General features: G+C 42.3%; 1 protein-coding gene across 1 annotated transcript; it reads left to right on the top strand.

The window, feature by feature from the left end:
- The first annotated feature begins 5,836 nt into the window (after positions 1-5,836).
- parn (poly(A)-specific ribonuclease (deadenylation nuclease)) lies at positions 5,837-15,549 on the top strand. Its single transcript, XM_078275898.1, has 26 exons — positions 5,837-5,922; positions 6,186-6,263; positions 6,371-6,450; positions 6,550-6,617; positions 7,250-7,331; positions 7,502-7,562; positions 8,690-8,855; positions 9,075-9,137; positions 9,244-9,282; positions 9,356-9,398; positions 9,485-9,565; positions 9,725-9,781; positions 10,000-10,077; positions 10,184-10,227; positions 10,319-10,361; positions 10,665-10,740; positions 10,831-10,941; positions 11,039-11,108; positions 11,203-11,258; positions 11,779-11,865; positions 11,957-12,031; positions 12,122-12,296; positions 12,413-12,540; positions 13,941-13,995; positions 14,080-14,228; positions 14,621-15,549. Exons 1-26 carry the CDS (start codon positions 5,904-5,906, stop codon positions 14,665-14,667), a joined length of 2,031 nt encoding a protein of 676 aa, XP_078132024.1. The 5' UTR covers positions 5,837-5,903; the 3' UTR covers positions 14,668-15,549.
- Positions 15,550-16,008: the final 459 nt, after the last annotated feature.

Raw genomic sequence — 16,008 nt, 5'->3', positions numbered from 1 at the left:
GGTAATTAAAAAAAAGAATCTGGCTCCTCTGGCACCACCTACAGTCTATAGTGTGATTTGCAAAAATCCACCGCTCCCTGTTCAGATGCACCAATCACGGCCAGGGGGGGGGTGTATAACTGAGTGTCAATCACTGCTCATGCACACATTCATTCTCCCTTGTGGGGGGAGGGGCTTAGGAGACCATTTTGGGCTTTAGCGGAAAGGGGGAAGGGACTGAGAAGTTGTTGATGTCCAAAGTCCTGGATCTTCACAATCCTACCTACAGCACGATAAGCAAGTGTAGAAATACTCTGTTACAAGTAAAAGTCATGCATTCAAATTCTACAATAGTATTAGCATTAATATATAGACTATTTAAAGTGCCAAAACTAAAAATACAGATTATGTACTGTGGCTCATTTCAGAATAACATTTATTATATTATTGGATTATAATAATTGACGCAGTCATGTGTTCATTACTTTAATGTTGCAGCTGGTAAATGTGGAGCTAATTTTAATTACTTTATATACTGCTGGGTACTTACTTACTTATTTATGTACTTACTTACTTAGGCCTTTGTATTCCCTAAGGAACATAGGATATCAATGAAAGTCATCCATCCTCTCCAGTCTTGTGCCTTTCGATCCAGTTGCTGCCATGACATCATGACATACTGCTAGATAGCTTACCCTAAAATCCATCCATCCATCCATCCATCTTCATCCACTTATCCGGGGTCGGGTCGCGGGGGTAGCAGCTCCAGCAGGGGACCCAAAACTTCCCTTTCCCGGGCCACATTAACCAGCTCCGACTGGGGGATCCCGAGGCGTTCCCAGGCCAGGTTAGAGATATAATCCCTCCACCTAGTCCTGGGTCTCCCCCGAGGCCTCCTCCCAGCTGGACGTGCCTGGAACACCTCCCTAGGGAGGCGCCCAGGGGGCATCCTTACCAGATGCCCGAACCACCTCAACTGGCTCCTTTCGACGCAAAGGAGCAGCGGCTCTACTCCGAGCTCCTCACGGATAACTGAGCTTCTCACCCTATCTCTAAGGGAGACGCCAGCTACCCTCCTGAGGAAACCCATTTCGGCCGCTTGTACCCTGGATCTTGTTCTTTCGGTCATGACCCAGCCTTCATGACCATAGGTGAGGGTAGGAACAAAAACTGTAAAGATCTGGTCCGTTGTTCCACGACCAGGACGGAATCCGCATTGTTCCTCTTCAACCTGAGATTCGACTATCGACCGAACCCTCCTTTCCAGCACCTTGGAGTAGACTTTACCGGGAGGCTGAGAAGTGTGATACCCCTGTAGTGGCACACACCCTCTGGTCCCCCTTTTTAAAAAGGGGAACCACCACCCCGGTCTGCCACTCCTTAGGCACCGTCCCAGACTTCCACGCAATGTTGAAGAGGCGTGTCAACCAAGACAACCCCTCCACACCCAGAGCTTTAAGCATTTCTGGACGGATCTCATCAATTCCTGGGGCTTTGCCACTGTGGAGTTGTTTAACTACCTCAGCAACCTCCACCAGGGAAATTGATGCCAATCCCCCCTCATCCTCCAGCTCTGCCTCTACCATAGAGGGCGTATTAGTCGGATTTAGGAGTTCCTCAAAGTGCTCCTTCCACCGCCCTATTACCTCCTCAGTTGAGGTCAACAGCGTCCCATCCTTACTGTACACAGCTTGGATGGTTCCCTCGCTCCCCCCGCCTGAGGTGGCGAACGGTTTTCAGAAGTACCTTGGTGCCGACCGAAAGTCCTTCTCCATGTCTTCTCCGAACTTTTCCCACACACGCTGCTTTGCCTCTTTCACGGCAGAGGCTGCAGCCCTTCGGGCCCTTCGGTACCTTGCAACTGCCTCCGGAGTCGTCTGGGATAACATATCCCGGAAAGACTCCTTCTTCAGTCGGACGGCTTCCCTGACCACCGGTGTCCACCACGGTGTTCGTGGGTTACTGCCCCTTGAGGCACCTAAGACCCTAAGACCACAGCTCCTCACCGCAGCTTCAGCAATGGAAACTTTGAACATTGTCCACTCGGGTTCAATGCCCCCAGCCTCCACAGGGATGCACGAAAAGCTCCGCCGGAGGTGTGAGTTGAAAGTCTGTCGGACAGGGGCCTCCTCCAGACGTTCCCAATTTACCCGCACTACCCGTTTGGGCTTACCAGGTCTGTCCAGAGTCTTCCCCCACCCCCTGACCCAACTCACCACCAGATGGTGATCGGTTGACAGCTCCGCCCCTCTCTTCACCCGAGTGTCCAAAACATATGGCCTCAGATCAGATGAAACGATTATAAAATCGATCATTGACCTTTGGCCTAGGGTGCTCTGGTACCAAGTACACTTATGAGCATCCCTATGTTCGAACATGGTGTTCGTTATAGACAATCCATGACTAGCACAGAAGTCCAACAACAAACAACCACTCTGGTTTAGATCAGGAGGCCGTTCCTCCCAATCACGCCTCTCCATGTGTCTCCATCATTACCCACGTGCGCGTTGAAGTCCCCCAGCAGAACTATGGAGTCCCCAACTGGAGCCCCATGCAGGACTCCACTCAAGGTCTCCAAGAAGGCCGAATACTCTGAACTCTTGTTTGGTGCATATGCACAAACAACAGTCAGAGTTTTCCCCCCCACAACCCGCAGGCGTAGGGAGGCGACCCTCTCGTCCACCGGGTTAAACTCCAACGTAGCGGCGCTCAGCCGGGGCTTGTGAGTATCCCCACACCCGCCCGGCGCCTCACACCCTGGGCAACTCCGGAGAAGAAAAGAGTCCAACCCCTATCCAGGAGTATGGTTCCAGAACCAAGACTGTGCGTAGAGGTAAGCCCCACCAGATCTAACCGGTAGCGCTCCACCTCCCGCACAAGTTCCGGCTCCTTCCCCCACAGAGAGGTGACATTCCACGTCCCCAGAGCCAGCCTCTGCTGCCCGGGTCTGGTCCGTCGAGGCCCCTGACCTTCACTGCCACCCATGTGGCAGCGCACCCGACCCCAGCGGTTCCTCCCACAGGTGGTGGGCCCATGGGATGGAGGGATGTCCGCCACGTAGCTTTTTCGGGCTGTGCCCGACCGGGCTCCGTGGCAAACCCGGCCACCAGACGCTCGCTGACGAGCCCTCCATCTGGGCCTGGCTCCAGACGGGGGCCCCGGGCTTCCTCCGGGCAGGGTCACTTCATCCCTTCCTCGATTTTTCATAGGATTTTTGAACCCTATTTTTACCCTAAAATGATATATCATAATATCTAAGTTGTGACACATAGTTAATAATGTTTTTCTGATTCTGTTAAGTAATTAGTAAAGCTTTAAAATCAATGTAATGGAGTAAAACGTACAATATGCCTCCGAAATGTAGTGGATTAGAAGTATAAAGTAGCATGAAATAAAAATACCCAAGTTAAGTGCAAGTATCTAAAAATTGTACTTAATACTTAGTTATGTTCCACCACTGCCAACACCCATTTCAATGCACATATGAGCTTGTCAGTTTTAACATCAAAACATATTAACCTATCATAAAATGCCCCCAAATAGTTTTTAAAAAAGATTCAAAGTTGTCGCAATATAACAAATTGCACTGCTCAACAAAGGAGCAAAAGTCATTTAGAGAACTGGATTTCCTGAGATTAGTGGATACGTGGAGTCGAGCAAGAGTTAGTGTCTCATCTCGGACTTACTCGCCAGAACAGTGCACAGATGTCTGATGGTGAAAAGAGTGGGAAAACCTTTTAAGGGATATGTTTTCACAGAAATTATAAACTCATTCATTTAGCTCAGCTGTTTGAGAGGGCATTTCTGTTCACATGTGTTACAGAGCTTAAAACCACAAGCTAGATAAAGTTGAGTGAATATGTCTGCAGTTTCTCAGCAACACGTCACAGATTCTGCTGCAGTGTGTGGGTTGAAAAACCACAATAGCAGTAAATCTGAAATGACACCTTAAAGGTCATTCAAAAATAAAGGCTTCCTACAAATCAATTGTGATTCAAGTGCCCTCTGTTGAAGTTCAACACACACACACACACACACACACACACACACACACACACACACACACACACACACACACACACACACACACACACACTCACTCACATGCTTCCTCCCAGTCTCACTTCCACTCATCAACCTTTAATTCAATCTATTTATTTAGCCCTGTCATTTACCACTTATGTAAGCATTTGTCACCATGTTGTGCTCTGCTGTAATCTATTCTTTCTATGTCACTCATATCTTTGTCATCCTGATGTTTTTTTTCTTCTTGTTCTTAAATGTGACGCTTTTTAAAGATGATTTTGATCTCAGTTGCAGATTTTGTAATTACATTCTCCTCTACTTGTTGTCATCTTAAAAAAAATAAGAGGGAGTGTATAGCCTGTCTACATCCAAGCCTACAAGCTAGTAAAACTAATATAATAGTAATAAAAACAAAAACAAAGGCATATCAAATGCAGCTTGTTGCATGCATAGACAACATATTTAACATGCAGTAAGATAATAGATTTCTGTTGTGTGTTTAAATGCTTTTAATCTGTAGGCTAAGACTTCATAGTCTATCACATATTTGTAAAATACTGTTAAAACAATATAATACTACAAAATTACACCCTGGAGAAAACATTAGGCATAAAAGCTGAAGCCTTCTCCTGTTTCCCTTCATTAAAGAAAAGAAAAACCTTCTGTTTGACTTTTCGAAATGTCATCTTTGCATTTTAATGAAGGGAATATCTCATCCCTGCTTTCACCGTAAACACACTTTCTTATTAGAAATACTTTTTTATGTTCATCTTAGAATACAAAATGTATATTTATATAAAAAGAATCACACAAACTGCTCTGCCTCTTAGAAACTCGTGGGAGCTGTATCACCAGCCTGACTTCAAAGACACCACCTTAAATCGCATCAGGATTGTAAACTTATGCAACCATGATCCGGTTAGAGCCGCAAATCCTGCTCACAGGCAAGGCAGATTTTGTGGCACATAGGCTACTGTACTTTCCTAGCCTACATTATGATAGTGATAGACTGTGCAACATCCGGTCCTTGTTTCCTTACTTTCATGTCACGTCTGATGTTTCCAGCCCCCTCTGATCCTGAAGAACATGAAAGCAGAGACCCTAAATGAATGCGTTATTTTGTGCACACTTAGTCTACTCTAGATTACCCCCTGTCATCAAAAGTTAAAGTTAAAATCTATGCATAAGGTCACAGTATAGTGCATTTTAAGAGCATCTTGCTTCCCTAATTGGATGTAGCCTTGACTTAACTAATAAAGCATGGCATAAGATGTAACACAGAAGAAGGGAGAGACAGTTTAGATTAGATTAGATTTAGATTAGAAAGTACAATTTTGATATACTTGTACTTTATGTGAGTATTTTTATTCTTCTATTCTATACTTTATTATTATTTATTATAGGCTACATTTGACGCTTATAGTTACCGTTTAACATAAAACACATGATATGATTTATATGATGCGGTAGGCCTACTATACTACTAAATGAATCTACCCGATAGTATAGCTACAGTATGTACAATTGACTCCACATTGACGAACTGCAACATCAAAATGCTCTTAAATGTATTCGTTAGTGAACAGAATAATATAATATTCTATAATAATATAACACTTTTAAGGGAGACATTCTACATGATGAGTACTCAATTCCCCCTCTTATATCTCTGTAACTTCGTAGCCAACACATAATATAATAAATGACCTCCTCATATATTTAATAGAAGGGATGCCATTTAAAATATTAAATTCTAATCTCTCTCTATTAAAACACTAAATAGGCGTGTACAAAAACACCGTCTTCTGGCCCCGGAAGTGTTTGTAAAACGGTTAAAAAGCCAGTTGACGTAAGCTAGCTAACGTTAGCTGTCAGCCGGGTTCAGTCATTGTGCAGGGATGGAGGTGACACGCCAAAGTAAGTAGCCAGGCACATTTTGCTCACTTGAGTTTTATCTCGCTATGTACAATGTGATAATGCACAACCGAGTAGTGACCTAATCTATATATATATATATATATATAAAACGGACAAAACTCTTAAATTCCTCAGCTTTTTGTGCTGCTAGCCAGTTAGCTATGTAGCTGCAAGGCTGCGGGTTTCTGTGCTCCTCGCTGCAGGCTAGCACGCTTTCCTCATCACGCTAACATAGCTACGGATGCACTTTCCCTTTTTTGCAGATTATAAAGACAGTTTAAACACGGTGTACAGCGCGATAGAGGAGGCTGACTTCCTTGCCATCGATGGAGAATTTTCAGGTAACGTTAACGTTAACCGTGTAAAGAGTTTTAGCAGAAATTGAGATTGAAATAGCCAACGCTGCGTTGAAGAAGTATGACATGTGTTATGTGTTGTGTTTTTTTAGGGATAAGCGACGGTCCTAATGTCAGTGCACTCACCAACGGACTGGACACACCGGAGGAGCGATACACGAAGCTTAAAAAGGTTAGAGTTGATTAAATGCACACCTCCAATGCATCCTGCTTTTCCTCCGTAGTCCAGTAGTGTACTGTGTATCTCATTTAAACTCTTTCTGTCCACCAGCACTCAATGGACTTTCTGCTGTTCCAGTTTGGATTATGTACGTTCACGTACGACCAGACAAAGTCAAAGTGAGTGATATCTGCTTCACAAATGGAGAACTTCTGGCATTGATATTTGGTGACACATTTTAAGCACTATTTCCCAAAGGACCACCAACACTGTCATAAGATACTTAATTGTCATCCATCTATATACAACATCTGCATAGGATTTAACACTTACAAAAAAAATTGCAGTGGTGGTTAGTGCGCACACAAATGTATTAAAGGGAAATAAACTATACATGTAAAAGACACGATAACCTATTAAGAAATATGTACGCTTAAACAATACAAAAAGAAGGCTGTATGGTTTCTTTTCCTGGTCATCTGCTTTTATTATAATGGCTTCTTTATTACATCAAGAAAGTATAACATTTTAAGATGTGTGATTTCACACATACAAATCACAAGTACTCCGTACCATCTCTTGAATTAACGCAAAACTGGATTACAAGATGAGCAACAGCACTGGGGCCCCAAAAGCTAGTTTAACTAATATTAATAAAAAGAGCTTAGCACTAACTTTGAAAAAGTGTTTGCCAGGCTAGGATGCTAGCATATGACATGTGACTTGCACCCAGGTTATTGTAAAACTCCCAGCAGCTGGAATTATTTCACTAATCCTCATTGTTCTGTTTCCTGTATTCCCATCTCTGCAGGTATATCACAAAGTCTTTTAATTTTTATGTATTCCCGAAACCGTTCAACAGGACATCCCCTGACTTAAAGTTCATCTGTCAAGTAAGTCAGTGTTGCTCCTGTGAACTGAGATAAATGAGCTTTAATAGTGACTTGGATGGTTTAAAAATGATTGTTCCTGAAAATAACCGGTCAGCTGTAAAAAGATGACGCACCTGTTGGCTTTTTGCTTGAAAGTAGTTAAAATGGTAGATCATCTTTTGTCCTTTCAGAGTTCCAGTATTGACTTCCTGGCCAGTCAGGGATTTGACTTCAACAAGGTGTTCTGTCATGGTGAGTACACTGCAGCACCACATATGAAACGTCTTATTTGTGAAAAGTTGGTAGGGAATGCTTGGTCAATTTCTTAGTTCATTCTAGGAATCGACCGATATGGATTATATTTTTTATTTATTTTTTTTAGTGCTGATAAGGGCTGCCAATTTTCTTGCGCCGATACTGCTTTTGCGCCCTCAATTTACATCATAAAAATGTAAACCCTGCCACACTGGATGTGTTTTCGGAATCTGCTCGGCCATTTCTTAAAAAAAAAATAAACGCAGATCCGTGTCACTTCTGCAATCATCTTGCATTCATATCGCCCAAATTATGGGTGCAATGTGCATCGTATGGATGGGTGCAGCGTCACAGAGCTGCCTGTGGACGCCTGTCTGTAAATGATGCCGGGGAAAAACTATCGGCAGCAGCCACGGATCGGCCAGTGTCGGTGCACGTAAAAACGCAAATATCGGCCGGCCGATTTTAAAATTGGTCTATCACTAGTTAATTCTTTGCCTAATTTAACTACAGTATTAAAACACATAGTTCTTTTAAGATGTTAAGACAACACTAAACGCCTGAGAAGTTTTTACTAACTGTAAAAAAACATTTTGAGTTCCGAATCATATTGGCACCAGTATCTAAAAGTTATGAACATTATCTAGCTTCAGTGTTTGGTTGGAAAAGCTGTAATCATCTGTCATACTGGAACAGCTGGCTCTGGGCCACTTGCACTTCACTCAGACTTGTGATGCTGTTCCTTTTTGTTAGCCTCGGTCCAGACCTCTGAGTCGCTTTGCAGTGTGCACAAAATGACAATTCGGTCTGAATTATTAGGCTAGTTTTGGTGACTTTAATATTCTGGCGGTCAGTCTTTGTTTTGAATGATGTGGTGTCTGCTGTAGATAGAGGGTTATGCTGTTTACTTTCACCCCTCCCAAAAATATAACCACACATAAAAGAATGCAGTTTTAGCGGAGTCTGCGGAAGATGTAATGTTTTATTTTCCCAATAATGCAAGAAAACATCTTATAACTAATGCTCAACAAATTGCTTTCTCGTCTTGTAGTCTTTGCGGTTGTCTAGGACAGTGAATGTGTAGAACCGCCAACGTAAAATTGTGATTTGTCTGGTTTTCCAAGGAATCCCATATCTAAATCAAGAAGAGGAAGCCCAGCTGAGGGAGCAGACAGAGGAGAGGAGAAATCAACATGCTAACGGTGTAGGGACACCATCCTACATCTCCCCCTCCTCCAAAGGCCCTGCACACGTACCTGAGGAGCATAAAGACTACATCAACAGGGTGATGTAAGTGTTGCAGTACATATGGCGTGCGTGTGTTAAGGTGAAGGGGGTTAGCGGCCGCTCACTGGTGGTCTGACCTTAAGGTGGATCCGCTGTTCTCATTTAGCTGTCTTTGGAATAACTGGACTAATCTGAGGGATCTAAGGGCAAGACACAGCTTTTACACAATCATGTTAGTCTGCTCCTTATGTGTTTTGATCATCTCACCTGTTTTCCCCACAGAGAGAAGGTTGAGGCCCTCTTCACTAACTCAGAGAAGACTTTGGACTTGGACCCATGTACTGGGTAATCTAGCTCTTCTATCAGAATACCACACCTATACTCAATTTGTATCGATCATGTACTTTATTTTTTTAAATTGACTCTACTTATATTTATATTGCCTTACCAGGTTTCAGAGAAAGCTGATATATCAGACACTGAACTGGAAGTGAGTGTCACTCAACACTTTTGCATTTATTTTTGTGTTGAATTGAAGATTAAGATTGGTCTTGTTTTCACAGGTTTCCCAAGGGGCTTCATGTGGAAACTGTGGAAACAGAAAAGGTAAGAACATGTTTTATGTCAACCAATTTTGCCAGTTTTTGTGTGGAACATGTAAGATATTGACTGTAATTTCTGTATGTGCGCAGAAGGAGCGATACATCCAGGTCAGCAAAGTAGACGATGAGGAGAGGAAGAGGCGGGAACAACAGAAACAAGAGAGAGAGCAGGTGAGTTTGGGGTTCAGGATGGACATTTTGAATTAGTGTGTTGGTCACGTTCTTGTCCTAATTGTGAGGAGTTTATTGAATGTAGGAAAACATTGGGATGCACTAGTTTTTAATTCCATCTAATATTCCTACCCACCCACACTTCTTTATCTCCAACAGGAGGAGCTAAATGATGCTGTTGGCTTCTCCAGGGTCATCCACGCCATCTCTAAATCTGTGCGTTAACAAACTTTTCTCTGTTCAAACTGTAAATCTGCTCCAAATTTTGAATTGCACTATAATCCTAATAATTGTATTTTGAATTGGAAATTAGCCGTTAGAATAAATAACTCTTGTTTCATCATATTATCACTGGTCTGTTAATTCACTATTTTCTTTAAATAGTTTGGTGAAAATCTGACTTGTACCCTTAACCCATTTCATCTGACACACAGGCTAAACTTGTGGTTGGTCACAACATGCTGTTGGATGTGATGCACACCATCCACCAGTTCTACTGCCCTCTGCCAGAGGTAAACACTTGTTAAATATGGAGCCTTTTTTTGGCTTCATGAAATGGCAGTTTATTGCTAAGTAATGTGACTCATCAATTATTTGTGCCAATGCTCTTTCCTTCAGGATCTTCAAGACTTCAAAGAGATCACAATGTGTGTCTTCCCAAGGTAATACTCCTCTGCTTTGCTAAAGTTGCTTACTTGTCTTCACAACAGTGCTATTTAACATTTAATATATTGGTTATCTATTCGCTTGCAGAATTCTGGACACAAAGTTGATGGCTTCCACTCAGCCCTTTAAGGTAAATGATCTACTTCAGTGCTGTAGAATACCAGTGGCATCATGCGTTTCGGTGTTAGAGATATTTTAGGAAGGTGATCACTTGCCAAGTTATCTGACTGGGAGTTATTATAGTCAATTATATACAGTATATACTCAGCCTTTTTTCGAGGTTGAAACTGGTTGGACCTTTTTGAGAAGAGAACTCCAAAAGCAACAGAATCTTTGCTCAAGTGGCATCACTGGTCAGAGCACCAAGCAAACAAGTGGCTCTAGAATCTCCAAAGTTTTATTTAAGATTTTTCATTAGACTTTTGTGTTTCAGGAGCTGATCACGAACACGTCTCTGGCAGAGTTGGAGAAACAGCTGAAGGAGAGCCCCTTCAAGTCACCACAAGTTGGTGAGTAAATACACTAACATTTGTCTGAACCACTCTCAACCTGCAAAATCCTGCTGACACCTTCTTTCTAATTTGCACTGTTCTTGTCAGAAACGGCAGAGGGGTTCCCCGGTTATGACACAGCCCAGGGACAGCTCCACGAGGCCGGGTACGATGCCTACATCACTGGCCTCTGTTTTATCTCAATGGCCAACTACCTGGGTAACGCACACGAGCACACTGATCCCGTTTGCAAATAAAATGAAATTCATCTAAATGCATGTTGTTTGACTTGGTCTGCCCAACGCTCTCTTTACAGGCTCTTTCTTGACTCCACCCAAAGCGTACATCTCTGCTCACTCCAAACTAATTGAGCCTTTCTTCAACAAGTAAGAGATGCACTTAAATGTACTCTTTGTGGCTTTCTTTCATTATCTGCTAAAAAAAAATAATTAATGAAATACTTATTTTTCTGTTCTCAAGGCTTTTCTTGATGAGAATAATAGATATTCCCTACCTCAACATCACAGGCCCAGATTGTGAGTATGATCATGTAGCACAGCAGGGGTATATATGTCAGGATTGTTGCATTGATTACATGCCTGGAAATGTTGCCAAATTTAAAGGTACCCTGTGGAAAACACTGCTAGCACCTTAGAGCAAAGTTGTGTGTGTTTAAGAAGAGCAGTAAACATGGATGTAAACTGCACAATTTTTAAAGTAGTTTTGAAAACCTGCTTTGAAAGGTTCTAAATGAGGAAGGAAATGCATTCAACGTGTTTTTTTGGGCCCCAAAGGACGCAGATAGACGTGATGATGGGACACAAAATGTGTAAACAATTCTTTACAAAAACGACAGGACATTAGCTGATTTCTGACTAAGAGGGGGCAGGAAAACCCCAAATAAAATCCCAGGTCATACTATTAATTTAGCTGTGTAACTATTTTAGCCTGCCACAGCTTTAAACCAGCCACTTGTTAAACTTTTGATTTTCTTATAATTCAGCTTTAAATTACAACTCTCACCGCTTCTCCACCTCACCTCTTCTGTTCCTACAGTGCAACCTAAAAGAGACCACGTCCTGTACGTCACCTTCCCAAAAGAATGGAAGACTAGTGACCTCTACCAGCTCTTTAGTGCCTTCGGTAAGACGTGATTTTTGCCTGATAATTCTGCTTTCACACGGGTGTGACCCATTGTTTTATCACTCACTTTCTACTTCCATTATCCACTCAGGAAACATCCAGGTTTCCTGGATAGACGACATGTCAGCATTTGTGTCCCTAAGTCAGACGGACCAGGTACAGATAGGTGAGTTTGACGCCCCAGATGAACAACACACAACAGAAGGGACAAAACAAGGTTGATGCAGTCTGTTAACATCTTCGTCTCATCACGTAGCCATGAACACCAGCCGCTACGCAGAGAGTTACAGGATCCAGACGTATGCGGAGTACATCCACAGTAAGCAGCAGGACAAGGAGAAGCTCAACCAGACGCCCAAATCTTGGGGAGAGGACGGCTGGATGAAACCTCACTACACCTCCTCTACTTGTGCTGGTTTTGGATATCCCAGGTACACCTGCACTGCATTTTTAACCTAACGTTCAGTGTATTTACCGCTCGCCTTGGGAGTTTCTGCCGGTATGCACAACTTCTATTCCTATTGACGCATGTATCTTTTTGGTGTAGGGGTTTGAGGAAACGCAGCATCAGTCCCGCTCAGAGAGAGCAGGGGACCGGAGACTCTCCAATTACAGACGGCTGGAGTCACTGCTCATACCCGGATAGCACAGGCAGCAAGAAGATGAAAACTGATGGTGGGTGTGTGAACGCATGCGTGCAGAAGTACTTTCCTGCTGTGGTAACATGCAGCAGGTTTCCCTAAAATTTAAATTATTAAAAATAAATGCATATTTTTCTTTTTGGCAAGAATTTTGCAATATTGAAGAACTAACAATTTCTTACAAAATAAGATTTACAATATTTGCATCATTTATGCAGTACATTTTGGTAGATTCATTTGTAGCTCCTCTGTCGTCATTGAGTCTTAAATTATCACAATTATTCTTCCACTAAGACTTTTTGTAGTCTCAAGATATGTCAACTTTCTATTATGATTTCTTCGTCAAATAGTAGCCATTGGGCCTGTGTAATTTTCCTGTCTTGGTTTTAATGTTGCCTGGACAGCACAAGCCTTGGGCTGCTTGGTGTTACACATTCAGTCCCCCCCCCCCCCCCCCCACCCCTCTAACTTTACTTAAGTAAAAGTGTATACACTCGCCTAAAGGATTATTGGGAACACCATACTACCGTACATGGTGGTCATAAAGGGATGGACATGGTCAGAAACGATGCTCAGGTAGGCTGTGGCATTTAAACGATGCCCAATTGCTACTAAGGGGCCTAAAGTGTGCCAAGAAAACATCCCCCACACCATTCCACCACCACCAGCCTGCACAGTGGTAACAAGGCATGACGGATCCATGTTGTCATTACGCCAAATTCTGACTCTAACATCTGAATGTCTCAACAGAAATCGAGACTCATCAGACCAGGCAACATTTTTACAGTCTTCAACTGTCCAATTTTGGTGCGCTCGTGCAAATTGTAGCCTAATTTTCCTATTTTTATTGGAGATGAGTGGTACCCGGTGGGGTCTTCTGCTGGTGTAGCCCATCCGCCTCAAGGTTGCGCGTGTTGTGGATTCTCAAATGCTTTGCTGCATACCTCGGTTGTAACGAGTGATTTGAGTCAAAGTTGATTTTCTATCCGCTTGAATCAGTCAGCCCATTCTCCTCTGAACTCTAGCATCAACAAGGCATTTTCCCCCCCAGGACTGCAGCATACTGGATGTTTTTTCCTTTTTCAGACCATTCTTTGTAAACCCTAGAAATGGTTGTGCGTGAAAATCCCAGTAACTGAGCAGATTGTGAAATACTCAAACCAGCCCGTCTGGCACCAACAACCATGCCACGCTCAAAGTGGCTTAGATCACCTTTCTGTCCCATTCTGACATTCAGTTTGGAGTTCAGGAGATTGTCTAGACCTGGACGACACCCCTAAATGCATTGAAGCAACTGCCATGCGATTGGTTGATTAAATAATTTCATTAACGTGCAATTTAACAGGTGTTCATAATAATCCTTTAGGTGAGTGTATATGCTGCATGAATGGGTCTAATTGAAGATCTAATGCACTACTTGTCATTGTTTCCTAGACAAAAGTGGACAAGCTATCGAGAGCAAGACCTCAGAAGGATGGCTAAAGACTGCGTGAGTAAAATGGAGGTGATCATTTGTGCTGCCACGGTTATTCTGCTGTGATTCAAGTCTCTTAACTGTTGCTGTTCCCTGCAGAGATGCATCAGATTCAGCGGGGTCCAGTCCAGTCCCGGAGGAGGAGGAGGAAGAGCGAGGTCCTGAAGGCAATGATGCTGAGGGGACGGTCACCTGGCAACAAGTCCATGGGAAGAGAGGTCAAAAGAACAAGAAAAAGAAGTCCAAAGGTGTGTTTGTCAGTGAACACTTTGAATCAGCTTGACACAGTTCAAACGGTTAATAATAGGTTGATGTCCAAGAAATCCTAAATAAAAGATGCTGAATTTGGTGTGAACACACTTTCAAACTTTTTTTTTTTTTCTTCAATTTATGATGTCCAAGAACATGTGCCCAAGGCATTTCTAAGTAGCGCAACCTATCCTGAAAATAAGCTAATACATGTAGACTGTACCAAAACCTGTAAACAAGGGGAATAAAAACCTGAGTAAAAGGACTTTTTAAAGGGTTAAATAGCTTAAATGTACCAATTGTTGAGATTTCAGAATGATAACTTGCAAAATCAAGGTCCTGTGGGTGGTGGTGTTCTCATCTTTACATGTCTGTCCCTTCTCTTGTACAGGGGCTAAATCTACAACATCGCTGTTTGAGGTCCCGGAAGTCTGGTAGCGAGAGGAGCGGAGAAGCCACTGTCACAATGAGCTCCTGCTCGGAGTCTCTTCCTAAGCACTTAAGGTGCTCTTCTGTAAGGTTGCACATCACTAGGAGTGGTGCACGCCCTGAATTAATTCGTTCACTCAACAGCTTTGGAGGCCGTGTCCAAAGCTACCAGCCAAGCTTACTTGACTGGACTATTTAAAGAGAGAACACAAGCCATAACGACAGCTGCCATATTTTGATCTTTTAGCAAAGGGGCGGGCAACTCTTCTGGGTAAATGCACATTCTTTACTAGAATCTTAAAATCTAAACTCAAAGAAATGTTCATTTATTCTGTTTTCAGACTGGAATCTGCCACCACAGCCATGCTGTCACTTTGAAATCATTCTCTTTTTTTAATGACGCCATCACCTCCAATCAGTCGTATATTTTGTGAGTGAGTTGTGTGCGAGTTTGTGCATGTGAGGGAGATGTTAATTTTCTCCAGTCTCTGTATCCCTGTGAAGCCCTTTCATAACTTGTGAGATAAAATGCCACCAGACAGGTCCTGTAGTTTACAATGTCTGGGTTATTTAGTATTTTATCCATTTTTTTTTTTTTAAAATGTAAGTTCTGTCAACTTCCCCAGTTTTATCAAAACATATATAAGCTTATCAATGATGTGATGTTTATTATTGGTGGCATTTTGATCCTTCATGAGAGGTGTTTGTGTTTTTGTACAGAATTGTTTTTCTTTACCTGTTTAATGTTTTGTAACTGTCATCCTGCAACAATGTAAAAGTATGTTCTAATGCAAAAGGTGTAAACGTTAAGAAGACGTATACATTTTTGTATAACAAAGTTTAAACACTTATTTCCTTAAAGGGAAAAAAATTAAAGAATGTTTCTTAGTATTTCTGTCTTTTCTGTTCCAAACTAACTCAATCACAGCACTGTACATGTCACTTTAGAGCACAACTGTTACGGTCAATATAATGTTACATACACCTCAGTTATGTACACTCAAACTTTTGTAGAGCAATTTTCTGACGGGATAAATACGCAACCCCATAAAACCAGGGCAAATGGACAATACAATTAAACAGTAACGTAAGTAAAAACAGACCATTAATTAAAAACTAGATAATTGGTTAAAGGAAAAATGTGACATTAATCAAAAGCCACATTAAATAGGTTTTCAGCTGTTACTTAAAAATGTTAATGTTGAATCACAATATTTTGTCCCCTGCTAGAACAATGACAGAACTGAACCTGGTGGGCCACAAACAAAAGCCATTACATTTAAACTTTGTAATGATCTACAACTCATTAGGTCTACCGTCTGAAATTGGTCTCCGTACAGTCATGTTTAA

The sequence above is a fragment of the Sander vitreus genome, chromosome 2 (genome assembly GCF_031162955.1).
Source record: "Sander vitreus isolate 19-12246 chromosome 2, sanVit1, whole genome shotgun sequence".
Taxonomy (NCBI): Eukaryota; Metazoa; Chordata; class Actinopteri; order Perciformes; family Percidae; genus Sander; species Sander vitreus.
The sequence above is the reverse complement of the archived record's forward strand: the minus strand, read 5'-3'. Positions and strand labels throughout refer to the sequence as shown.